Here is a 26,885-nt window from a genome sequence, read left to right as displayed (position 1 = left end):
ATTTATTGTTTATAATGTGAGGAACACTATCTGTAAATATCTGAAGATTATTTAATTCTTCTAACAAATATGAGAAAGGTAGTTTATTATCTTCATTTTATAGATGATAAAACTAAAGCATACAGTAGTTAAGTAACTTGCTGAGAGGCATATAGCTAGTAAGTAGCAAAGCAGGGAATTAAACTGATGTAATCAGACCCCAGACTGTTCCTAAATTGCTCTCAGACTATTAGACATGAAACTTAAAATCAGCTAACAGAATGTATTAAGTATTGGAATAGAAGTGGGCTCAATTAATTGTGCTTGGAAAGGAAGAAAAAGTCAACAAAAGGTATATAAAGAAGATGACGCTGAGCCAGTTTTTGAAGGATAGATGGGAAATAGGTGAACAAGTGAGTTAAAAAGAAATTCAAGCTTGAGAGAACAGAACAAGTATTCACATGGAGACATAAACATGTAAGCTGTCTGATGCAATTAGAACATTTATCAAGTGCAGAAAAAGAAGTACACAGTAGGAAAGAAGAAAACCTTATGATCTATCTAGAAAAGCAGGCTGGAGCCAGAGTTGGTCAACAAAGCTAGGAACTTAAAAATTTATGCCATAAGGAAAGGGAAGGTCTTGAAAGGTTTTAAGGAAAAGAAAGACATGATGATATTCCATGTGTACATGAGAGACTCCAAAGAGAGAAATAAGCTTAAGCTAGGAATAGTTTTGTAAAAACACTCATTATAATATCATATAAGCTCTCTCTCCCTGATTTATATTTTAAACAGATTTATAACCTTGATTAATAACAAAAAGATCAAATATAAAACAAACAAATAATGATGTCAAAAGGAGGGACAGGAGGGAGGGAGATATAAAAAAGATACAAGACTTTGAAAACTATTTCCATTTTCTTAATCATCTTAGAAAAAAATTAAAAACCTTTTTCTCTCCAAGAATAAATTTCCTTTAAATGTCATTCAGTAGAGACGGGGTTTCACCGTGTTAGCCAGGATGGTCTCAATCTCCTGACCTCAGATGATCTGCCCACCTCAGCCTCCCAAAGTACTGGGATTACAGGTGTGAGCCACTGCATCCAGCTCCAATCTTTATGAAAATGCCAAGATGACTTTATTATAGCCAGAAAGGAAAAGGTAAATATAACTCACGACAAGGAAGGACTTTTTTCCAGATGCTTCCTCTTGAGGGCAGGACTGAGAGGTGGGAGGTAGGAATGGGGCCACAAAGAACCTTCGATCTTTCACGTTTATAGCATTCAAATTTTTCCAGTAAATGCATATTACTTTATAGTAATATTTAAAGTTGCACTCCAATGCCAATGACTATATTAGATACTTTTTAACTTGTATTGAAATAAACATTTATGGGAGATTTTTTAATTAATAACGTATACATTTACTGCCATTTCTGAAATAAACAAGTAAATATATACACTGAAAAAATGAGCATTTGTAGAGCACGAACTATATACTTCTCCCTAAAAACAAGTCCCTTTCCTTGTGGAACTATCATATGAAACACCTATAAAATTCTACAAACACCTATAGAATTAATAATCACTGACTCCATTTCAAACATATACCAGGGATTTTTATTCATTTAGAGATATCCATATCAGAATGACATTCAATCAAATAATTAAACTCTGCTTTGGGCATTTTTCAAATAACTTTTCAGTGTGTCCTCTTTCTTTCAAAAAAGATGGGCCGGGGGCGGTGGCTCAAGCCTGTAATCCCAGCACTTTGGGAGGCCGAGGCGGGCGGATCACAAGGTCAGGAGATCGAGACCATCCTGGCTAACACGGTGAAACCCCGTCTCTACTAAAAACACAAAAAAGTAGCCGGGCGAGGTGGCGGGCGCCTGTAGTCCCAGCTACTCGGGAGGCTGAGGCAGGAGAATGGCGTAAAACCCAGGAGGCGGAGCTTGCAGTGAGCTGAGATCGCGCCACTGCACTCCAGCCTGGGGGACAGAGCAAGACTCCGTCTCAAAAAAAAAAAAAAAAAGCTACAGATGGGTAAATTAGATATGGTTTAGAAAATACGAAACTAGGGTTCTTCAAATCTAAACTCCAAATTGCATGAGTTTTGGTAGAAAAGTATTAATAGTAGTAATATCTGAAAAAAGGAATATTAAAAATGAATTCACTTTATTTTTTTCTCTGTGTTCATGTAACACAATAGAAAAATGAATTCCATTCTAAAAATCTGGTTATAATTTTAAAATTTTGAGAGGTAGGGGTGTGTGTATGTGTGTGTGTATAAAAAGCATTCTTTAATTAAAAAATAAAAATTGTGAAAGTTTTAAAAATGAATCTAAAATTGCTGTTTATGAAATCAAAACAGTATTGTTTAATTATTTTCCTAATCCAAGTATTTTTTTTAAAAAAAGATCATTTGAAGTGATGTCACTAAAGATCAGAATTTTTCTAGCAAATTAGGATTCTCTCAGCAATGACTTCAACACAGCAAAACAATAAGTCTCATTAGCACTATAACAATTCTTGGAGGAGCTGGCACTGCAAAACCGACTTTCCACTGATATAAAATCCCTACCCAGTTATGATGGGGAAATGTCTTAATAAAAGATTTTCCCAGACTACTTCCGGACAAATGGAATGGATCTTCTTCAGAATGCCGTGCAACAGCCTAACAGACTTTCCGTTTTGAAAAGCTCATGCAGAAAATACTCTAATTCACTTCTAAATATCAAACTCGGTTGAAGGCTTCTGAGCAACTGAGAAGATGCACAGAGCCTTACCAGCACACTAGTACTTGTATTTTCTGAATCAAAAAAAAAGAAATCAAATCAAATCTGATCTTCAGTGATGTGATTTTTAAACATTTACTTATTAAAATAGAGTCTGGTCGGGCACAGAGGCTCATGCCTGCAATTGCAGAACTCAGGGAGACAGGCAGGCAGATCACAAGGTCAGGAGGTCGAGGCCAGCCTGGCCAACAAGGTGAAACCCCATCTCTACTAAAAATACAAAAATTAGCCTAGCCTGCTAGCGGGTGCCTGTAATCCCAATTACTCGGGAGGCTGACACAGGAGAATTACTTGAAACCGGAAGGTGGAAGTTGCAATGAGCCAAGATCATGCCACTGCACTCTAGCCTAGGCAACAAGAGTAAAACTCCATCTCAAGAAAAAAAAAAGACTCTGAGATTATATTTTAAAATTGGAAAAAATTGTTCCAGTTCAAAATTCACTTCAAAATTTACTTCGAAAAGAACATTTAGTGTTACCTCCAGAATTTGAATTTTCTTAGTCTGTTCAATAAAAGCAGTTTCCAAGAAACAGACTCACTCAAAATTGAAGGCTGCATATCTGTTAGAAACATATGAGCAGAATCGCCAAGGAAGAAAACGTTTAAGAACCATTTCTTTTGGTATTTCAAATGATTTTTTGATGTCATATGAAATTACCCTGGGAGGTTTTTCAAACTACACACACTCTTATCTGACCCCTGAGAGATCTTAAGATATATCAGAATAGGGGCAGGGGGTGGACAGAGAAGAGGAAGTAGTCAATGTTGCTTGAAAAGCTCCCCTCCAACCCCAGTGAGAACCACTATCCTGCACACTTCTTCACTTTTTGACACCTTTTCATCTCAGCACTTCAGTAATTATGATTACTTTAGCTACCTCTCTCATAGGAGCCACTGTACTCAATCCAACTCTACAGGTTTCTCTGGTTCTCACTATGGTCCCTATAGAGATTTTCCCTATAATCCCAACAAGTCTAAGAATCACTTTTATCTATTCAACACATTCCCCAAGTCAGGTCCACTCCTTCCAACTACCAATACCTACCAATGCTGCCACTCCTGAGTGGAAAGGACAAGTTAGTTATATTTTACTCTAAGCCACACTGGTGTATTTTAAGAGCTGCAAGGACTAGGGCAGTGGTTCTTAAATATCAGCAGGCAAAATCACCTGGAAGCATGTTGAAATAGAGATTACTGGCCTCTCCCCACGGGGGACTCTTGTTCAGTAAGTCTGAGTTTGGGCCCAAAAAACAACACTTCTATCAAGTTCCCAGGAAATGTTAATGTTGCTGGTGTGGAGAGAACACACTGGTGTAGAACAATCTATGGAGCCAAGAGATCGTTCGGAGAAATAGGTCAGAAAATCACTGACAGGCAGGAAATCCAGATGGTTACAAGTGGAACAACGTGTACAGGTTGCTCCCTCAGCACTAAGCCATGCTATCCTCCACCTGCTCATTCATTCATCTGATTAGCAGATATCTACTCAGCACCTACCAAGTGCCCAGAAAAGGAACAACAGGACTTCTGTCTTCCTAGAACTTACACTAATGAAAAAAACTGTGCATGAGGCCAGATGCAGTGGCTCACGCCTGTAATTCCAGCACTTTGGGAGGCAGAGGCAGGTGGATCACATGGTCAGGAGTTCGAGACCACCCTGACCAACATGGTGAAACCCTGTCTCTACTAAAAATACAAAAATCAGCCAAGCGTGGTGGTGCACACCTGTAATCTGAGCTACTCAGGAGGCTGAGTCAGGAGAATTGCTTGAATCCAGGAGGCAGAGGTTGCAGTAAGCTGAGATCACACCACTGCACTCCAACCTGGGTGACAGAGCGAGACTCTATCTCCAAAAAAAAAAAAAAAAAAACACTGTGTATAAATACATTAAATAAATAAAGCTGTGTTCATTAGAGGGGACAGAGCAGAGTCAGGGAGGTCCTAATTGAGGAGGTGACACTTAAGCTGAGATCTGAAATAAGGAACTGGCGATGTAAAAACCAGCAGAGAACATCCAAGCAAAGGAAACAGCAAGGGGGGAAGGTCCTGAGGCAGAAAAATGCTTGGAAATCCTAGGAAATGTCTGAAGGTAAGTTTGGAGACAGAGTGAGGGAGGGAATGAGTGTTACAAGGTGGAACCGAAGAGGTAGGCAAGCGCCAAATCATGCAAGATATTGAAGATCATGTTAAGAATTCTGACCTGTATCACCAAATGTATCCTCCAAGACATGCTCCTGAGAGGTAAATAGCGAAAAAGACCTTAAGAAGGAGATTCAGCTCTGTAAGCCACCCCAGAGAGGAGGCAGTTGTCATTCCTTGCCAGGAATGTGTGTGAATTATCTTCCAAATGCATATTCTCAGTTCCTATATCCTCAGTCTTTAATAAATCCTCATGTAAATCTGTTAACCATGCAGGTGCAATTTTTTTTCTTAAGATTATGATGTTGGAGTAACTGTATAATGATCTCATGCTGTTCCCCACCTGCCTTTTATTATTAGCAGGAATTTTATGGCCAATTCCTCTTTGTCTCCCAGTAAAGAGGGGAGTTTAATCTTATTAACTACTGCCCTCTATTCACATGTAGGGCAGGATGCTCCCTCTTAATCTTTGCAAGAAAAATCTTAACTTGCTATCAACAGGCCTGGTATCAAACAGAAAGAGATAAACAAAACATAGTCCTAGATTTCAAGGAGTTTAACATGTATGACATTATAATAAAATAAACGTAACTAATTTACTAAGCAAAATTGCTGCTTTTAACATTAATATTACCTTAAAGCAGTCATCAATTTTCAACTTCTACCTAGTACTATGAATAAAGTATTATTAACCCTTCCAAAAAATTGAAAGCTTTGAAAAGTTTAAGCATGTAAGAAGAGGAGATATGATTTTATGAAGTTCATTTTGTGTGGAGAATCAAGTTGGTGGAGCCTAAAACTGGACTTCGGAAGACCATTTAGAAAGCTACTCCAGGTGAGAGATGGTCATGGCCTGGATTATGGAAGTAGCCATACAGCTGCAGAGAGATGTGGGCAGATCTGAGAGATGCTGATGAGTTAGAATCATAGGACAGGTTGACCAGCTGGTTGTAAACAATAAAGTGGAAGAACTTAAGGGAAAGGAAAGTATCAAAGAGGACTTCTAGCCCTTTGCTTTCTTAATACTCCTTCCTAATCTTCCCACCCAGTATCCATATGGCAGTCTGAGAAAGGAGGTCAACAAGGGAAAAGAGCGTGCTGAGCTGAGGAGTGCCCAAGGAAGCAGAGTGGTAGCAGCAAGGAAGGGTGGGGTAACATGGAGGAGGCCTCCAGTGTGGAGTCAATGGGAATTGGCTACACTAAGGGGAACAAATGAACTGAATGAACAAATCAGTAAGTATACTGAGAATAATGAGAACCCAGTTTCTCTCTGAGAAGAGATTTACAAACACAGAAAGAGGGAAGACTAGACCAGGCGTGGTGGCTCACGCCTGTAATCCCAGCACTTTGAGAGGTCAAGGTGGGCAGATCACGAGGTCAGGAGTTTGAGACCAGCCTGGCCAACATGGTGAAACGGCCTCTATACTAAAACTACAAAAAAATTAGCTGGATGTGGTGACGCGCACTTGTAATCCCAGCTATTCAGGAAGCAGGGTCAGGAGAATCACTTGAACCCAGGAGGTGGAGGTTGCAGTGAGCCGAGATCGTGCAATTGTACTCCAGCCTGGGCAACAGAGCAAGACTCCGTTTTGAGAAAAAAAAAAAAAGAAAGAGGGAAGACTAGAAAGAATTCTGAGGTATTAAAATTAAAATATAAATTCATGAGGTTTTTTCCAAATGTGTACATTGACAGACATTTTTAAAATATAAATGTGCATGCATGGGTACATATATTTTATCCAGCTTTGAATACTGAGAAGCAACAATGACACTCCTCAGGGAATGAACACAAAGAGCACCCAGATCTTCGTTTTGAAAAACGTAGGATTTCTTGGAGAAATGACTGATTCCAAGGCTGGCACAGGAAGAGCACAAAAGGAGCCCAGAACGGTACGTAGTATCAGGAGTTAAGGAAGTGCTCAGTGACAGAAATAAGTCCAAGGACACAGAAGTCATCTTGAAAGGATCCCATTGGCCAAATCTGGGATGATTAGAGCGCCCAAATAATAAGCAGTAGCAGTAATAGTATCACATTACAACCCATTGAATAAAATCTATATCCACGAGTCCATGCTGATATAAATACGTATATGCACGTTGAAGAAGGGAAAGTGCTTCCTCAAAATAGAATTCCAACTTATATATAAGACTATCAAAATCATTTGCATAGCTAATGATCAATGCAAAAAAAATGGTGTTTACATTTTTAAAGGGTTACTGAAAGCAAAAGAATATGCAACAGAGACTGTTTATGACCTGCAAAACCCAAAATATTTATTATCTGGTCCTTTACAGAAAATATTTGCCAACCTCTGATGTAAAGAGAATGATGCAAAAGGATAATCATCACATAGCAACCACCACAGAGGTATCTGGTACAGTTAAGAGTCATCAATGGATGCTATGGAGGTTTACTGAAGAAACACAGACAGACCCAAGCTGGGCCTCACCCCACAAAATAAAAGCTGTGCACTCTAAAAATTGTAAATGACATGAAAAACACAAAGACTGAAGAACTGTGTCAGACTGGAGGAGACTAAAGAGGTATGAAAACAAAATACAGCCGGGTGCAGTGGCTCACGCCTGTAATCCCAGCACTTTGGGAGGCTGAGGCGGGTGGATCACCTGAGGTCAGGAGTTCAAGACCGGCCTGGCCATCATGGTGAAGCCCCGTCTCTACTAATAAAACAAAAATTAGCCGGGTATGGTGGCAGGTGTCTGTAATCCCAGCTACTCGGGAGGCTGAGGCACAGGAATCGCTTGAACCCAGGAGGCAGAGGTTGCAGTGAGCCAAGATCACACCACTGCACTCCAGCCTGGGCAACAAGAGCAAAACTCTATCTCAAAAAAAAAAGAAAGAAAGAAAAGAAAATACAATCCATGCTACTGAACAGGATCTTGGCACAGAAAAGAAAAAGGAGACACTATTGGGACAACTGGCAAAATTTCAATTAAAAATTAATGATTCAGATAAATGCTAAGTGCAAGTGATAAGAAGCCCAAGATAAAAGAGTCAAACTTGATGCATCAGATGAAAAAAGGAAGGACTAGAAGGTATGAGACTTTGGTGGGAACAACTGAAAAAACCTTTGCCAAGAAAAGAAACCATGCTGAGTATAAAGATGAAAATCTTTATAATGTAATCTTTATAATGTAAGCTCAATTAAACCAAGACAGATTTTTCTAAAGGCTCAGGATTAAAATGAATGTCTTAAAACATTATTCAAAGGCGCCTCAAGAAAGTTCACTGGTATACTTTGTAACTCTTTCTGACTATTTACCTGTAATAATTATTATTATTATTATTATTATTATTATTATTATTTTTAGACGGAGTCTCGCTCTGTCACCCAGGCTGGAGTGCAGTTGCCAGATCTCAGCTCACTGCCAGCTCCGCCTCCCGGGTTCATGCCATTCTCCTGCCTCAGCCTCCCGAGTAGCTGGGACTACAGGCACCCGCCACCTCACCCAGCTAGTTTTTTGTATTTTTTAGTAGAGAGGGGGCTTCACCGTGTTAGCCAGGATGGTCTCGATCTCCTGACCTCGGGATCCGCCCGTCTCGGCCTCCCAAAGTGCTGGGATTACAGGCTTGAGCCACCGCGCCCGGCCGCATACCTGTAATTATTAATACCATAATTAGTTGCGGGTTTTTGTAATTTTGAAAACATGTGGCTCCTGAAACAGACGTGTGTATAATCAATGCTATATATCCTTTCTTGATGGTAATCAGGAGCAGGATTTATATCCATTGATCTTCAAGATTATACAGGTAACATAACTGAAAATTTTCCATAAATACCCACAGGATTTAGCAACACGAAAGTTACTAGTAATCTTAGCAAGATTAGCTTCAGTGGTATTTTTTGGACAGCACCAGACTGGGCTAAAAGGGTAACGTGGGCCAGAAAGGAACAACAGTATGCAGCAATAACTCTTTAAAGAGGTATGGCTAGGAATGGGGGGATATGCAGCCAAGATTGTGTGTGTTGTGGGGGCGGCGGGGGTGGTAAATTAAAAAACACTGAAATGCTGACTAGAAGGATCTAGTAGAGAAGGAAAGATTTGAGATTCAGGAAAGGGCAAAAATAACCATTTGAGTGAGGTTCCCAAGAAGGGACCAGGAAGAAGATTTGGAGAAACATGAAGAGGTTTGTCTCTGACAAGAGAAGGAACAGCTTGTCAATGGTACCAGGAAGGACAGAATTGAGAGAGGACAGATGTGCAGGTAAATAAGTCTACTTATATGGCAGAAGGCAGTTGGGATAGTTCCCATCAGATGCCTTCACTTTTCCCTGGGCAGCAAGGGGAAAGTCATGAGTGAGGATGTGTGATGAAAATGAAGGGTTGAGAGTATAAGGAAAGAAGACAAAGTAAGAAATTGCCACAGAGAGTACTGCAAGAGTGAGCTGAACTAGAGAAATACAACAAGGATGCCACATAGCATTTGAGAGCCCAGACAAGACTGCTAACTCAAAGGGGTATTTAAATAAATCATAGGAGAGAGGGTTATATTTGTTCAGTAGACTATTAAATTGATACAAGTGCGTTAACACATCTTTATACATAATTATCCTTTATACCAAGTTATTATAACCACATGAGTAAAGTAGTAGGCAACCAATCAAAACACAAAAACAGCAAAATCACAGATGCTTGAACATTAAAATGAATTCATCTGAACCACATGATAAACTCATTTGACACAAAATCTGAATGGGGATGCTAACAGGGAAAAGTCAGGGAACACTAAAAATATAACAAACCAAACACTGTATCCTATATACTGCCACAGTTTTCTACTATCGCCTCTAAATTGTTTTTGAGGCTGGGTGCGGTAGCTCATCCCTGTAATTCCAGCACTTTGGGAGGCCAGGACAGGCAGATCACTTGAGGCCAGGAGTTCAAGACCAGCCTGGGCAACATGACAAGACCCCACCTCTACAAAAATACAAAAAATTAAGCCAGGCCTGATGGTGCATGCCTGTAGTCCCAGCTACTTGGGAGGCTGAGGCAGTAGAACTGCTTGAACCCAGGAGGTGAAGGTTGCAGTGAGCCGAGATCACACCACTGCATGCCAGCCTGGACGACAGATGGACACTCTGTCTCAAAATAAATAAATTTATTAATTAGTTTTTGAAACCATAATACCATAGTCCTAACAAGGTTTTACTGAAATTCTCTCACAGTCTCAAAGTTTTCCAGCTCCAAGTTTTCAAAATTCTCTTTTAGAAGAAAATCAAGTTATTTCTCTCAATATTACTCTGAGATTTCAGTTTCCTACTTATTCAATTAAATTTATTCTTATTCTAATATTTTCTTCAAGCTTGCTGTTTAAAGATACCCAGATATATCCCCAAAACATGCTTCATCTTACCGATACTGCTGTTATCCTAAGAGAATCGGCAGTGGAGTGTCTGAATAGGTACCATAAAATGGGTCCGATTTCTCCTGTAATAAAGCCCTGGGCCTGAGCAGAAAAGGTGGTACAGACATTTTCAATAATTTTTGCTGCCATGTGATTCACAACACGCTCTTCCTAGAAAGGATACAGATCAAGGAGATTGAAATAATATTAATTAGTGTGAGAAATAAATACATGTCATTTCTTTATAACCATTGCAAATAATGTTATGATACCAAGACAGCATCATCTGCCTCTGGATGTGTTAGGCACCTTGGGAGGAATGATAACTCTTTCAGGTCATTATGAAACTATTACAAATAATCATTTGATTATTCACTAGCAAGCTATCATAACATAACCCTCCATATATTTTAATAAAACAAAGAATTATGAAACATATTTCACACGAAGGTTGCAGTGAGCTGTGATTACACCACTACACACCACTGCTGAAACAACCTGGAAATACCTTTCTTAAGACTCTCCTTGATGTCCCTTATTTAGGCAATCTTTCCACACTGGCTGATTGATGGACAGGTTATTCCTAGGACTGGATGACTTCTGAGATGTGACCAAATTAATCCTAGAGTAAAAGCCATTCTGGATGGTCCTAATGCTGCCAAAAAGCCTCACAAAGATTCAGCTGTTTTCAGGTAATATAAATGAGTCCAAGGAAAAGCCCAGAAGTACTTACAGAAATTTTAAAAACTTCAGCACCCCATGATATAAAATTCACAGTGACTAACATCTAATTAAACATTGCCAAGCATGCAAAGAAGCCAAAAAATATGATTCATAATTCAATCAGTAGAAATGACTGATAGACTTAATAGAAAGGTATTAAACGGCTACAATAAATGTAGTCCAAATACTCAAGAAGGAAGAGGAAAGCAAAAATATAAGGAGAGAAAAAAAATACATAAAAATGACCCGAATCAAAAGTCTAGAGATAAATAATGCAATGTCTTATATTAAAAATACACTGAATGGGATTAACAGATTAGACACTACAGACTAAATGGTTAGTGAACATGAAGATATAGCTATTAGCAATAAAAATCTATCCAAAATAAACACAGAAAGAAATTAGACTTGAAAACAAAAAAAAAAAGAGCATCAGTGAACTGTGGAACACCTTCAAAAGACATCATAAATGTGTAGTTGGAAAAATGCTTGAAATATTGTCTGAGAATTTTTCAAATTCATGAAAACTGGTAATTCCAGGTCTCAGAAGCTCAACGAGCCCTATGCAGAAGAAACAAAGAAAAATGACACCAAGGTACATCATAATCAGACTGCTTTAAAAAAAAGGGAGGGAATAAAGAGAAAACCTTTTGGACAGGAGCAGTGTCTTATGCCTGTAATCCCAGCGCTTTGGGAGGCCAAGATGGGAGAATCGCTTGAGGCCAAGAGTTCAAGACCAGCATGGGCAACATAGCAAGACCTTTTCTCTACAAAAAGTTTTAAAAATTAGCCAGGCATGGTAGTACATGCCTATATTCCCAGTCACCTGGGGGGCTGAGGTGGGAGGATCACTTGAGCATGGGAGTTGGAGGTTGCAGTAAGCTGTGATCACACCGCTGCACTGCAGATGGAGAAACAAAGCAAGACCCTGTCTCAAAAAGAAAAAGAAAAAGAAAAGAAAACTTTACAAGCAGCTAGAGTAAAAAGTCATATTCCATAGAGAGGAACAATGATAAGGCTGACAGGGGATTCTCATCAGAAACAATACAAATCAAAAGACAATAAAGCAGTAAGTACCAAAAGAAAAAAAAAGGTAACTGTCAACCTACAAATTTAGGCACAAAAATAACTTCTTTCAAAAACAAAGGTAAAATGAATACTCTTCTGACATACAAAAGTTGAGAAAATTCATCACCAGCAGAACTGCACTACAAAAATATTAAAGGAAATTATTCAGGTAGAAAAAAAAATGATGAGAAGAAAATTAAATCTATACAAAAGAACAAAGAATAAAAAAAGTAAATGTGTGAATAAATATAATAGATTGTTTTCCTTAATATTTGAGCCTATTTTAAACCTAAGCTGCTGCTGTTGTTTTTCTTTTTGAGACAGGGTCTCACTCTGTCACCCAGACTGAAGTATTGTGGCAGCATCACAGCTCACTACAGTCTCAATCTCCCAACTCAAGCAATCTTCCCACCTCAGCCTCCCAAGCAGCTGGGACAATAGGCATGTGTCACCATGCCCAGCTAATTTTTTTTAATTTTTAATAGAGATGAGGTCTCACTGTGTTGCCCAGGCTGATCTTGAACTCCTGGTCTCAAGGAATCTTCCTGCCTTGGCCTCCCAGAGTGCTGAGATTACAAGCATGAGCTACTATGCCTAGTCAAACATAGTTGTTTAAAGCAGAAACAACAGAAATGTATTGTGAGCTTCATAACATATGTAGACATAAAATGTATGACAATAGTAGGAAGGCTAGAAGGAGAATACTAGATTATTCTGGGGTAAGGTTCTTAGGAATTTGCATATCATTATATATATCATATAAATAAGGTTCTGATACAAAGTTCTAATATACATGAGGTTCATATATAAGGATTTGTATATCAGTACTTGAAGGTCAACTGTGATAAATTTGAGTTATACACTGTTAAAAAAAGATGTATAGGCCAGGCACAGTGGCTCACGCTTGTAATCCCAGCACTTTGGGAGGCCAAAGTGGGGGTGGATCACAAGGTCAGGAGTTCAAGACCAGCCTGTCCAATATGGTGAAACCCCATCTCTACTAAAAATACAAAAATTAGCTGGGCATGGTGGTACGTGCCTGTAATCCCCGCTACTCAGGAAGCTGATGCAAGAGAATTGCTTGAACCAGGACCCAGGAGGCAGAGGTTGCAGTGAGCCGAGATTGCACCACTGCACTCCAGCCTGGGCGATAGAGCCAGATCTTGCTCAAAAAAAAAAAAAAAAAATATATATATATATATATAACACACATACATTAAATATCTGAGCATTTTATATAAATGACACCATAATTAAAATAAAAAATACATTACAGATTATATAATCCTACATTTGTTTAACAAGATAAATGCATATGTAAAGGAAGGGCAAAGAAAGGTATATAATACTCTGTTAATGATGATTATAATAGGTATGGATTGCGGGGAGAAGGAGCCCACTAATTCAACTTTAGATATTTTTACATTGTTTGGTTTGTTACAATATGCATGTATTGCTTTTTCAATTCAAATTTATGTATTTTTCATATAAAAACATTTAAAAATGAGCAGAAGATATTGAGTAATGTCTAAGTTCAAGCTGTAGTTTTTGCATTTTGCTAGTTATATATCCTTGAGTATTTCTATCTCTTTGCCCTAGCTTCATCATCTACAAAATGAAGAAAACAAAACACAGTTTGAGAATTAAATGAGACAGCATACACGAAGACTCAATCTAGAGCATGAAAAGTAGCAAATTCTCAATAAATGTTAGCTTTTATTCCCATTATTATCAATGCCATATAGTACAAACTACCAGATTGCTAGGAAAGAAATCTTAAATATCCTTCAATTTCTCAAACTTCAACACATTTTTCATTTCTCAGAATGAGTATCTGACAGAACTCTTCCTTCCCATTCCCGTTTCCTTCAATGCAGCCAGAATAAATTAACCTAACACTTCTAGCCTCTCTTTGTTCCTTTATTCACTCTACTTGGGGAAATAAAATGTGACATCCATTTGACAAATTTGAAGAGAAAAAACTGGATATTCCTAAGTGCTCAGCTCGACTCTTCCCCCTCCCCCCTTGGGGACAGGCCCACCCACACAGAGTTGTCGTCGCATATCTCCTAGTTGTAAGCCCTAACTGGACAGGTACCCCACTTGGAGACTGCTGCTGTGTCTGGGGAATGCTAAGCTTCCTTAATGTGGGGTTCAATATGAGGAAGTCTATTTGCCCACTGAGATAAGCTGTATCCTCTATCCTAGTTCTCACTACATACAAATAGTGATATTTTGCCCCATATGCCTTGCTCTTTGTCTTATTTCTCATGAAGTTCTAAAATCTTTTTCCTGAATATAGGGGGGAAATGAGCTATTTATAGAAGGCCTCTCAAATACATGTGCTTTACAACACAATTGTCAGTCAATTCCTAGGACTCACTCCTAGTACTAGAAAACCACAACTATTTTAGCTGCTGGGTTGGACGGGGCCATGTGTCATCCCAGTGCTCTGTAAACTCAGTGAGGTTGTCAGGCCAGTTCGACCTGCTCCTACCTGAAATAAGTGACCCTAGTCCATCTTCAATCCCCTGTGGGACACCATTCAAGCAAATAAGACTAGTGGTACTTTCTTCTTAACTCACTCTTTGGGAAGGATAACTGAGCTAATGCCTATTGCTTAAATCAAAGACCTATTTCTTCACATCATTAAAATAAAAGCTAAGATTATTTTTTAAATAACTAGGCTTATTAATGAAGAGCTGTACTATGTTTTTAATGGTGTTAAATAGATTTAATACACTGTAGGCAGTCTTAACAAAAAAGTTTTCTGCCAATATAATTTTGGTCTACTTAGGCAGGCCCTTAGCCTTGCCTCTCATTTTTCTTGTTTACCTTGTTGGACAAATGCCGTCAGGGCAAACACCAGTTTAAGCATTCTGGGTACCTCTCAGGGTTCTTATCTACACAGTTGCTGGCTTAAGAACTTGGTGCTACAGACCAGGTGCGGTAGCTCACGCCTGTAAACCCAGTACTTTGGGAGGCTGAGGCAGGCAGATCACGAGGTCAGGAGTTTGAGACCAGCCTGACCAACATGGTGAAACCCCGTCTCTACAAAAAATACAAAACTTAGCCAGGCGTGGTGGTGCTTGCCTGTAATCTCAGCTACTCAGGATGCTGAGGCAGGAGAATCGCTTGAACCCAGGAGGTGGAGGTTGCAGTGAGCCAAGATCATGCCACTGCACTCCAGCCTGAGCGACAGAGCGAGACTCTGTCTCCAAAAAAAAAGTGCATTTGGAAAGAATTTGGGTCTAATTTTAAGATGTTTTTAAGGTTTTTTTTTTATTATTATTTTATATCCAGTATTTTTAGTTGCTTTCAGAAGGATAGGGTTGTCCACTATACTGCAAGAAATGAAAATCCTATATTCTTAGTTCAATGAATTACTAAAACAATAAAATAAGTCAAAAAAAAAAAATTCAGGTACTTTGAAGCCCTTAGAGGAAAGATCAATCCACAAATGTGAAACAACCAATGTCAGTATTTCAGATGTTAATTTTGGTGCTCTTTATTGGAAAAGTAGGCATGTAGACTCAGATTATATTTGTGTGTGGTGCTATGTTTACTTCTATTTTTGATTTTAAAGGTAAATATAGATAATCAGTTTCCGCATATCACCGAGTCAAAGCGTGTCTTCTCTCGCCTGCTCTGCAGTGTCACCGCTGTCATATCAATTGACATGTCTCTTTCTAGGTTCTATCTGGTTCTGTTGGCCTACTTATCTCTGTGCCACATTATCTAAGTTAATAGTCTTTACTTTTAATATATATTTTCAATATATGCAATGTTTTGCCCTACCAATATAATCTTTTTTCAATAATGTATTTTGGCCCTTTTTCATTTGCATGTAATTTCTAAAATCAACTTTAGTTTATCTATTGGGATGTTGACTGAGAATACATCTATAAATTTGAGGAAGATTAATTGATATTAGTATACAATAGAAAACATAGTCAATGAAAACACTAACAGTAAGAGAGAGACACATTTAATTTTGAAAACACTGGAATAAGATGACAGCTGACCGAAGTTCCTTTGAATTCTTGATCACATTCAGCTAATGTGTTTATTACTTAAGTTAGCTCTCCACTATAGGTCCAATTCTTTAGAGTTAACATTTATGAAACTATATTTATATACCACATGCTGGCCAGGTATAGGAAAGACACTGCCCTGTCTTCATTTACTGGGAAAGAGAAATGGCTTTTTATCCCTAGCTCTGTACTCCAGCTTTTTATTGTTTTGTAACTTCATTTGCTTTATTTCTCACTTGTGTCATTATTAAATCATTTAAGGCTATGAACTTTCCTTTCAACCTAGTGTCAGCAATAGCCCATTCGTTTTGACATGCAGTGTTTCCATTATTGTTACTATATAGACAGTCCCAAGTCTCGTTTTAAAATTTTCCTTCATCTAAGGTTGTTTATGAGATGGTTTAAAACTTTCCAGGTGGGTGGGATTTTATTGCCTTTACTCCCCTTTTTTGAAATAAAGTTGTATTACCTAACAGTCAAGAATGTGGTCTGTTCTATTCTATTTCTCTCTTTCTTTAATGTTGTGGCAATGGCCAGGAATGGTGGCTCACACCTGTAATCCCAGCACTTTGGGAGGCCAATGCAGGAGGATCGCTTGAGCTTAGGAGTTCAAGACAAGCCTGGGCAACTTAAGGAGACCCAACCTCTATTTTTAAAAATTTAAGACAAAAATAAAGTTGTGGTTATATGTAAGATAAACAGATATAAAATTGACCTAAAATTTCACCTCAATAGTGTATAGTTTTGTGGCATCAGTCCATTCAAATTGTTGGGCTAGCTCTCATTTTTACATCTATTGAAATGCTAATTGGCTTATTTCCTTTTTTTCCCCCCTCACATTCAAAAGTTAGTAATATACCTTACTGAGCATGGGCTATTATTTTATTTTATTTTATTTATTTATTTGAGACAGGGTTTGCTGTTGCCCAGGCTGGAGAGCAATAGTGTGCATAGCTCATCGCAGCCTTGTACTCCTGGGCTCAACCAATCCTTCTGCCTCAACCTCCAGAGCAGCTGGGACTACAGGCATGCACCACTACACTGGGCTAATTTTAATTTTTTTTTTTTTTTTGTAGCGATGGAGCCTCACTATGTTGCCCAGGCTGGTCCCAAACTCTTGGCCTCAAGTGATCCTCCCACCTAGCCCTCCCATAGTGCTGGGATTATAGGTATAAGCCACCGCACCTGGGCTTTATTTATTTTTAAATTTTATTTTTAGAGATGGAGTCTCACCCTGTTACCCAGGCTGGAATGCAGTAGTACACTCATAGCTCACTACAGCCTCAAACTCCTGGGCTCAAATGATTCTACTAAGTAGGTAGGACTACAGGTGTACACTCAGCTAATATTTTTAATTTTTTAGAGATGGGGTTTCATTCAAGGATCACTTGAGCCCAGCGATCCTCCTGCCTTAGCTTCTGAAATCGCTGGGATTACAGGTGTGATTGAGCCATGGCGCCTGGCCAAACATGGGCTATTGATTCTGGTTATTACTCTTTTCCTTTTCCTTCTAATCCTTGTATTGGAAAGAAAACAGTATGGAAATTTTATTTCTTCATTTTATTGACATGTATATCTCTGCATAGAAGGCAATGTTAGTTTTAAATTATAAATGTTTTGTTAATTATTCACAGAAAACTAGATTTGCCACGGGATATTCATAAATGTTGCATGAATGAAGGGTTTTCTAGTCAAATAAGTTGGAACACATTGGGTTAAACAAACTTGGACAGTTTTCTTTCTGGTAATTTTTAGAGTTCTAAATTATGATTCTACTCAAGAGGATATTGTATGTAGCATTTTCAAAGCTACCTCATCCTGTGTCATGTTGTGGTTACGCTTTGGGAGAGGAAGCTATAATCTTATACTGAGACTGTAATGAATGTATTAAAGTAATTTTCAGTAGCTTTCTATTTTAGAGTTACCCGAGAAACTACGACAGCCTTTTCCAAACAGGCCAACCTGCTTTGTGAACATGATTTCCATAATTTTAACAATGGGGAGGCCAGGCACGGTGGCTCATACCTGTAATTCCTTCCAGCACTTTGGGAAGCCAGGGCAGGAGGATCACTTAAGCCAGTAGTTCAATACAAGCCTAGGCAACATGGCAAAACCCCATCTCTACAGAAAAATACAAACATTAGCCAGGCATGGTGGCACACACCTGTAGTCTCAGCTACTCAGAGGCTGAGGTGGGAAAATTACTTCAGCACAGGAGGTCAAGGCTGCAATGAACGGTGATCACACCACTGCACTCCAGCCTGGGTGACAGTGCAAGACCCTGTTTCAAAAACAAACAAAACAAAACAAAACAAAACAGAACGCAAACCAAGGGTGAGACAGATGTTCGATCTTTTTGTCCTCGTTACAGATGTAAATGCTCAGATGGAAAGAGGGAAGTATTTAGAGTGAAAAACTTTTGGTGGAACACACCCAAAAATAGGAAGATCAGGTATAATTGTTCAAAAAAAAGAGTAGGGCAGTATAGAAGAAAAGGCATCCATGATAATATGGAATAACGATTTCAGAGCTGGTGCTGGGATTTCAGAGATCTTGAGCTGGGAATTAAAAGATGGGAATTTCAGTCTCGGATGTGCCACTCCTTAGAGGTTTCATATTGACTAAACTTTGGGGGTTCCAGTTGGTGGTGTTTGCTATTAAAAAAAAAAAAAATGTGCCAATGATCTTCCATGTGTTTCTGAGTTGAGTCCCACCCCTGAGTCTGAAGACTTACCCTTCCATTGCTTTGCCCTTCAAGTTTGTGCCCATTAGCAAAAAGAACTTTTCTCCTTGGGATCACTGCTGTGTTGATTTCAGAAATATTTGGCATTGAATTTAAATACTATATCTTTCATATGTATGTACAATAGGGAGGCTGAGAAAGTTGTCTTTTTTTTTAAGGTGTTCATTTTTGGGGGACAGGTAGCTGTCTACTCTACAATCTACACAGAAGCTGGAAATAGCCCCTAGAGAATTTCCACATGTCTAGAAAAGATTAATTTATACATTTGTATCTAATCAACATTTTTTAGCTCACATAATAGTCTGTATAATTATGGGTACTGAACCGACACCTGGCATATGCTGTATTTAAAAATGTGAGGTTCAATGAGAACACATGGACACAGGAAGGGGAACAATGCATACTGGGGCCTGTCGGGGCAGGTAGGGGAGGAGCATTAGGAAAAATAGCTAATGCATGCTGGGTTTAATACTTAGGTGATGGGTTGATAGGTGTACCAAACCACCAAGGCACACATTTACCTATGTAACAATCCTGTGCATGTACCCTAGAACTTAAAACAAAATTTTTAAAATAAAAATAAAAATTTGAAATTCAGAACATAAACTGTTGGTTTTATTATTCATATTTTCTTAATTCAGAAATTATTTTCTGAACTATAGTTTATTAGATAATTTTGATGTAAAATTTTCTAAGAGGAAATTTAATTTTTACTTTTTAATTAGGGCTCTTTGTTCTTCTTTTTGAGAAAGCCAGTGACAAATAATTTATATATTTAATTAAAAGAGACTGGACTTGAATTTTTTAAAAGTACTAGAAATGTTAGCCATTATATACGTTATCTTTGAAATGTTTTAGACACTAATTACTTAAACAAGGAGCAAATAGGTTAAATCTCTTGGATTTTAAGAAGAGTTAAAATGTACAGTTACATTTTCTGGTTTTTTAAATTGTTACGGTCTAAATTTATTTATTCTTCCTAATGAAGAAATCTGTATGTGCCATCAATATCAGGTTCTTTGTGGGCACTCACAATTCCCCTTCCCTTTTATGCAGTGAAGGTGGGCAACGTGTGTGGAACAGAAATGATGTCATTTTCTTTCTTTTGAATATCACTATGAATCTGATAATTCAAAGATTTCTAACTTTCTGAATGCCATTATTAGTTGGATTCACAATGGCTTACCAGGTACAGAGTTGCCCAGTGTGTCTTGGAGTGAACTATTAAGCGTGGTATGAGGGAAGCGATTCTCAGCCAGTGCTGAGCAGTGTGTAGACTGCTGCCAAAGAGGTGATGGGGTAAGAAGCACACACAATGTGGCATTTTCACTGCAAAGGGGAGGTTTGTGCTGCCTCTCCTCCTGTGGCAGGTCTACTCGCAGGGGAGGCTCTAAAGGTTATCTTTGCTGGGTTCGGCATGTGAGAACTGATGAAATATCTGTATGTAGTATCTTTCATGGATTTATATTGGTTGGATTTCTGTGTAAATTTTCATATGCCTTTGACTGCTTTACCCCATACAAGCTTTGTATGCTTAACAAAATCTGTAACTTTTCTGTCACTTTCTCATTTAGTATCTGCCTTTCTGGCTTTTTACTTTATCTTTTTATTATTGTTTTTAGTTTAATGAGATTATGGTTAGAGAGAAAGATATATGAATATTCCACTTCTTTGGAATTTGTTGAGATTTTCCTTATGGCTCAGTACATATATACTTGGGGGCGCAGTGAATTTTGTCACTTTGGAGAGAGATGTTTTTTCTATACATTAGGTCAAGCTTGTTAATTTTCTAGACAGATGTAGATCTTCTCTATGCTGATTGCTTTTTGTCTGTTCTATCAGATACTGAGATATGTGTTTAAATTGCCCTCTTAGGGTCGCAATTTTGTCATATTTTGCTTTCATGTATTTTGACTGCTAGTTATTAGATACATTAAAATTTTAGATTGCCTTTTCCCTTGGTTTATTATAATTTTCATCATTATTTTGTGACCTTAAAAAATCTCCCATATTGCTTTTTACCCAAAGCCTATTTTATCTGATAATAATATAGCTAACCACACTTCTTTGGGTTAGGTACATAAGACATGTATATCTTTTTTCATTCTCTTTCAGTCTTTCTATAAATTTATGTTTTAGATGTCTTTTCATACTGTTTATTTTCTAATTCCGGTTTTTTGTTTTTGTTTTTTTTTTTGAGATGGAGTCTTATTCTGTTGCCCAGGCTGGAGTGTAGTGGTGTGATCTCAACTCACTGCAACCTCTGCCTCCCAGGTTCAAGCGATTCTCCTGCCTCAGTCTCCTGAGTAGCTGGGATTACAGGCATGCACCATCATGCCCAGCTAGTATTTGTATTTTTAGCAGAGACAGGGTTTCACCATGTTGGTCAGGCTGACCTCGTGATCCGCCTGCCTCGGCCTCCCAAAGTGCTGGGATTACAGGCGTGAGCCACCACGCCTGCCCTAATTCTGTTTTATAGTCGTCTTCTCTTAACTATTTAGTCCATTTACATTTATTGTGATTGTTGGCGTAGTTTCATTTATAACTTCCATCATATTTTGTGCTATTTGTTCCATCTGTTTTGCATTTATATCTTCTTTTTTTTTCTTTTTTTCCTAATTCTTTTCATATTCATGGTTATTCTATTGTTCTTGAAATATATATTTTATGTGAATACATTTGTGAGTTGACAATACTTTATTAACAAATATACTATTTCACTTTTTTTACTACAGTTGTTGCTGCTAAGAAATTAGCTGCCAGAGCAACTGTGGCTTCTTGAAGGAAATATTCTGTAAATCAAGTGAGGACCTGCTTATGCTTTTAGCTTCTTTTGGGCTTTCCCTCCTGCAACCTGCACTCCCAGCTGCAAATACATCCTCAATGCCCTCCTCAGATCAGTGAGATAGCAGGGAGATGGGGGAGTTATTGTTCACATCTTTTATACTTAGTTGTAGGCACTGGGGACTCCTACCTTAAATTGGGTCTGGATAGGGGATTCTTCACTTGACTATTTTTATTTTTAAAAACCAAACTGGACCTACACATAGCACCATGCACCAAAGATAATTACAAATAGATTAAAGCTCTAAATGGGAAAAGAAAAAATAAGAGTTTCAGAACAAAACGTAATAGACTCTCTTAATGATGTTGGAGGAGGGAAGCATTTCGTAAGATACAAAAAGCACAAATCATAAAGGAATAGATAAACTGAGCTACACAGAGCATGGTGGCATGCATGACTATAATTCCAGCTACCTGGGAGGCTGAAACAGGAGGACTGCTTGAGCCCAGGAGTTCAAGACCAGCCTGGGCAACATAGAAAGATTGTATGCATATACACACATACACACACACACACACACACACACACACAGAGTCTTTTATATATATATTATATATAAAGTGGCTACATTAAAATTAAGAACTTCTGCCTATCAATAGACACTGTAAAGAAAATGAACAAATGCACATGCACGTGGATACACATATACTCACACACACATATTACAGCAAAGCAAATAGGACAAAATGTTTACTGTTTAATCTAGGTGATGGAAACAAAGGTGATTATTACAGCTTCCTTTCCTTTTCTAATGTTTGAAACATTTTATAATAATAGGTTGTAGAGGGTACAGAGTTCCTACAAAGCAATAGGAAAAAAACAAGTTTAAGACTTGACAAGCACTTTTCAAAACAGAAAGCCCAAAAAACGAGGTAAACAGAAAAGGATGGTCATCCTCATTAGTAATCAGGGAAATACATGTTAAAACTACTATAAGAAACGATGGCTGGGCACAGTGGCTGGCGTCTGTAATCCCAACTCTCTGGGAGGCCAAGGGAGGTGGATCCCTAGAGCCTATGAGTTAGAGACCAGCCTGGGCGACATGGTGAAACTCTTGTCTCTACAAATACAAAAAATTAGCCGGGCATAGTAGTATGCATGTGTAGTCCCAGCTACTCGGGAGGCTGAGGCAGGAGGATTACTTGATCCCAGAGGCAGAGGCTGGGAGCCAGGGTGACAGTGAGATCCTGTCTCAAAAAAATAAAAATAAACCACTTAATGCCCACCAGATTGACAAAAATTTAAAGTTCACCTCTGTCAAATGTTTGGGAAGATACGGGTTAATGAGTACTTCCATATCCTGCAGGTGGGGTACAAATTGATACACACACATGCATGCACACACATACACACACAGAATCCAGAAATAAGTAGACCAGCAGAACCAAATAGAGCCCAGAAAGAGACATGCCAATTGATGTGACAGAGGTGACACTGCAGAGCAGGGGAGAGAAGACAGACTTTCACTCAGTGATGTGGGGAAACTGTGTGTGTGTGTGTGTATGTGTACTCACGCACGTGCACTGAGGCATATTTCAACAACATCTACACAGTGGTCCAAATGAGCTATAGTTTACACAATCAGCATGTAAACTAACCTAGCTTTAAAAGCAAAAGAATTAAGTCTCAAAAGAATATGGCGCCATTCCATTTATATAGAGTTTAGCATTAAGAACCGATCAATTTACTGTTCAGCTAAATAATATTTCATGGTGTACATACGCCACATTTTCCGTATCCATTCATTCACTGATGGACACTTAGGTTGATTCCATATCTTAGCTAAGAGATTAATAACCAGAATATGTGGATAAAGAAAATGCAGTACATATACATCATAAAAAACTATGCAGCCATAAAAAATTATAAAATCATGTTCTTTGCAACAACATGGATGCAGCTGGAAGCCATTATCCTAAACAGATTAAAGCAGGTACAGAAAACTAAATACCATGTGTTCTCACTTACAAGTGGGACTAACATTGGGTATAAGTGGATAGAAAGAAGAAAACGACAGACACTGGAGATTTCTAGAGGGGAGAGGGTGGACAGAGAATAAGGGCTGAAAAACTACCTACTGGATACTAGGCTCACTACCTGGGTGACAGGATCAGTCATAACCCCAAACCACAGCATCACGCAATATACCCATATAGCAAACCTGCACATGTGCCCCCTCAATCTAAAATAACAGTTGAAATGTTTAAAAAAATAACCAGAATATATAAGGACTTCAACTCAATAGCAAAAAAAACAAACAAACAAACAACCCAATTTGAAAATGGACAAATGATCTGAAAAGACATTTCTCAAAAGAAGACATAAAAATTGCTAGCAGGTACATAACCAAAGTCTCAATAACGCTAATCATCAGGGAAATGCAAATCAAAACCACAATAAGATACCACCTCACTCCAATTAAAATGGCGATTATCAAAAAGACAACAGATGCTGGCAAGGATGTGAAGGAAGGACAACTCTTCTACACTGTTGGTGAGAATGTAAATTAGTACAGCCATTATAGAAAACAGTATGGAGTTTCCTAAAAAAAAAAAAAAAAAAAAACTAAAAGTAGAGCTACCATATGATCCAGCAGTCCCACTGCTGGGTATATATGCTAAAGAAAGAAAACCAGTATATCAAAGAGACAACTGCACTCTTGTACTCCCATGCTTATCACAGCACTATTCACAATAATGACTTTTATACTGTCAACAGGATCCCTAGAAGTCTTCTCTCTCCCTTGAGTTCCTATATTTTGTTCTTTTGCATTCATGTTATTCCACTTTATGTTCTTATTTTCGCTCCCACAATAGGTGAGGTCTGTGTGTGAACAGGAATTTTTTCATCCATGTGCCTCTAAGTGCACCCACCTTGAAGCTTTCAATGCTAAACCCAAACATGTCTTTTGATGATAGCTGAGAATGACTTAATTTTCATATCATTGACAAAGTACAATTGTTAATATACATCATATCCCATAACAACAAATGACTAGGTATTCAAACCTACAGACTGGGAAGAGCTCAAACTTTTCTTCTGGATCACTAGGGGAAAACCTCGGGGAGTTTTTCTATACTTAGAACACGATTCTGTTACCATATAAAGTAGGAAGCAATGAACTCAAAAGAAAGATGTTTATCCTGATAAATCTTTTTCATTCCTGAAGGAATGTTTTCACCCTATGGCTTTGCCTTGGGTGAAACAATGTCAAATGATTTAATGCAAACAGAAAATGCCAGCCTTTTAGGTTGGTTACTAAATCCTTTACATAGTTACACGTGGGAGCTACATATAGATGAGTTGGTTTGTTGGCCAGCTGGCTGGCTTTCAGCCATTAACAATTGCTTAAGAAATGATGTGAATAAACTGAAAAATCACATCACATAATAAATACTACTTAATATTAAAATCAATGGATATTAGAACCTTCCCTATTTCTAAACCTCAAAATGGCGATCTGACAAGATAATCATGGGTTGTCTCGGGCTCACAGAAAATTCTCTGCACACACCTACTCTACTAAACTGGTGTATCAATAACTTTAAGGCGGGAGGGGGGAGGGTCATTAAAAATATGCTATTGAATGCTAGTTATATTGTTTATATAAGCTATCATTCCTTTAAAAAGCAAGACATTTAAACAAGTGAATGAGAAAGCTAGATCATTTTTACACTTGCTCCACTGTAGGTCACTTGCTCATGGTGGGTTGTCGGGATTATTTAAATTCAGGAGCAGTACTTAGTTGACAAGCTCCTGCACCGCTGCAGGCTACAATCCTCATACAGTGCCTGAAGGGTTATTACAATTGCCAGCATCTACAGAGGACAACAAAGGAGACTTACCCCTTCCCGAAGGCACCTCATTAGCACTGTGTATGCAGCCAAGGGAACAGCCCAGCACTCTCTAGGGTTCTTTTTTTTTCCTTCCTAAAATGAAGTGGGAAAAAAAAAGGCAGTGAAGCTAACAGCACAAAAGATATTAACCCATTCAAGCAAATGGCACAGCTCCAAGTACACAAACTATCTAAAACCTAATAATCTATTTAAAGTATTACTTACTACCTGACGATAATGACTAGATCAAGAATCTTTTACTGCATTGTATATACAAGGTATTTATTCTATTTCTCACTGCATTATCTATGATATGGGTAAGATCCCCTCAATAGAAGCTAGATTTAAAAACTTGAGAAATGACAATATGATCCAATATGATCTGACAGATAAATCAATCTAATGATAATTGTAGATGATAATACAGATACAACTATCTTAAAAGTATTACATTATCTGGAATGATTTGAAAGCATAGAAAACACAAGTTTGAGTAATATCTTAGGATAATTCACAAGCACAAGTAAAAGGTAGTATGTTACCCAGTAAGAAAAGGAGCTAAATAAAACAAGCAAATGAGCAGGTACATTGATTTTAATGACATGAGCAACAATTCTCTCCCAGAAGATTAACCAAATTAGTGTAATAACCTCAAGCACACTCCTGCAGCCTATCAAATACAATCAGAAAATAAATCAGGTACCACACAGAAAGATGAAAAAAAAATTTTTAAAGCAGAAAAAATTAGGTTCTACTTACAGAACATACTCAAGATTGTCCAAATGACAGAACTAGTACGTTATTAACTTACTTCAGCTACTATGAAAAACAGTTTGGAGATAGCTCAAATAACTAAAACTAGAACTACTATTTGAACCAGTAATCTCATTACTGGTTATATACCCAAAGGAAAATACATCATTCCACCAAAAACACACACACACTTATATGTTCGTCGTAGCACTATTCACAAGAGCAAAAACATGGAATCATCTTAGGTGCCCATCAACAGTGAACTGGATAAAGAAAATGTAGTATATATCTACCATGAAATACTACTGCAGCAACATGGATGCAGCTAGAGGCCATTATCTTAAGCTAATTGAAGCAAGAACAGAAAATTAAATACCATGTGTTCTCACTTGTGAGAACTAAACATGGCGTACACATAGAAGATAGGAACAAAAGACACTAGGGACTACTGTAAGTGAGGAGGGTGGGATAGGCGTAAGGGCTGAAAAACTGCATATTGACTACTATGTTCACTACCTGGGAGGCAGGATCAGTCATACCCCAAACCTCAGCATCATGCAATCTATTCATGTAACAAACCTACACATGTACCCTGAATCTAAAATA

General features: G+C 38.1%; 1 protein-coding gene across 9 annotated transcripts in view; it reads right to left on the bottom strand.

Moving 5' to 3' along the window:
- The window catches only part of ULK4 (unc-51 like kinase 4), a 793,903-nt gene that overhangs the window by 632,061 nt on the left and 134,957 nt on the right, over positions 1-26,885 (bottom strand). For 8 of the 9 annotated variants that reach the window (XR_001899874.3, XM_017955554.2, XM_021933694.2 and 5 more), the window contains 2 exons: positions 25,536-25,619; positions 10,287-10,448 (listed from right to left, as the gene is read on the bottom strand). The exons of the other annotated variant lie outside the window; for it this stretch is intronic. Coding sequence is in view for 7 of the 8 variants with exons in the window: in XM_017955554.2 (XP_017811043.2) it covers positions 10,287-10,448; positions 25,536-25,619 (246 nt within the window). In the remaining variant the exon portion in view is untranslated. The remainder of the gene's footprint in view (positions 1-10,286; positions 10,449-25,535; positions 25,620-26,885) is intronic. 9 annotated transcript variants of the gene reach the window in all.

The sequence above is a fragment of the Papio anubis genome, chromosome 2 (assembly GCF_008728515.1).
Source record: "Papio anubis isolate 15944 chromosome 2, Panubis1.0, whole genome shotgun sequence".
Lineage (NCBI taxonomy): Eukaryota > Metazoa > Chordata > Mammalia > Primates > Cercopithecidae > Papio > Papio anubis.
Note: the sequence above shows the minus strand (reverse complement) of the source record. Positions and strands in the feature narration are given on the sequence as shown.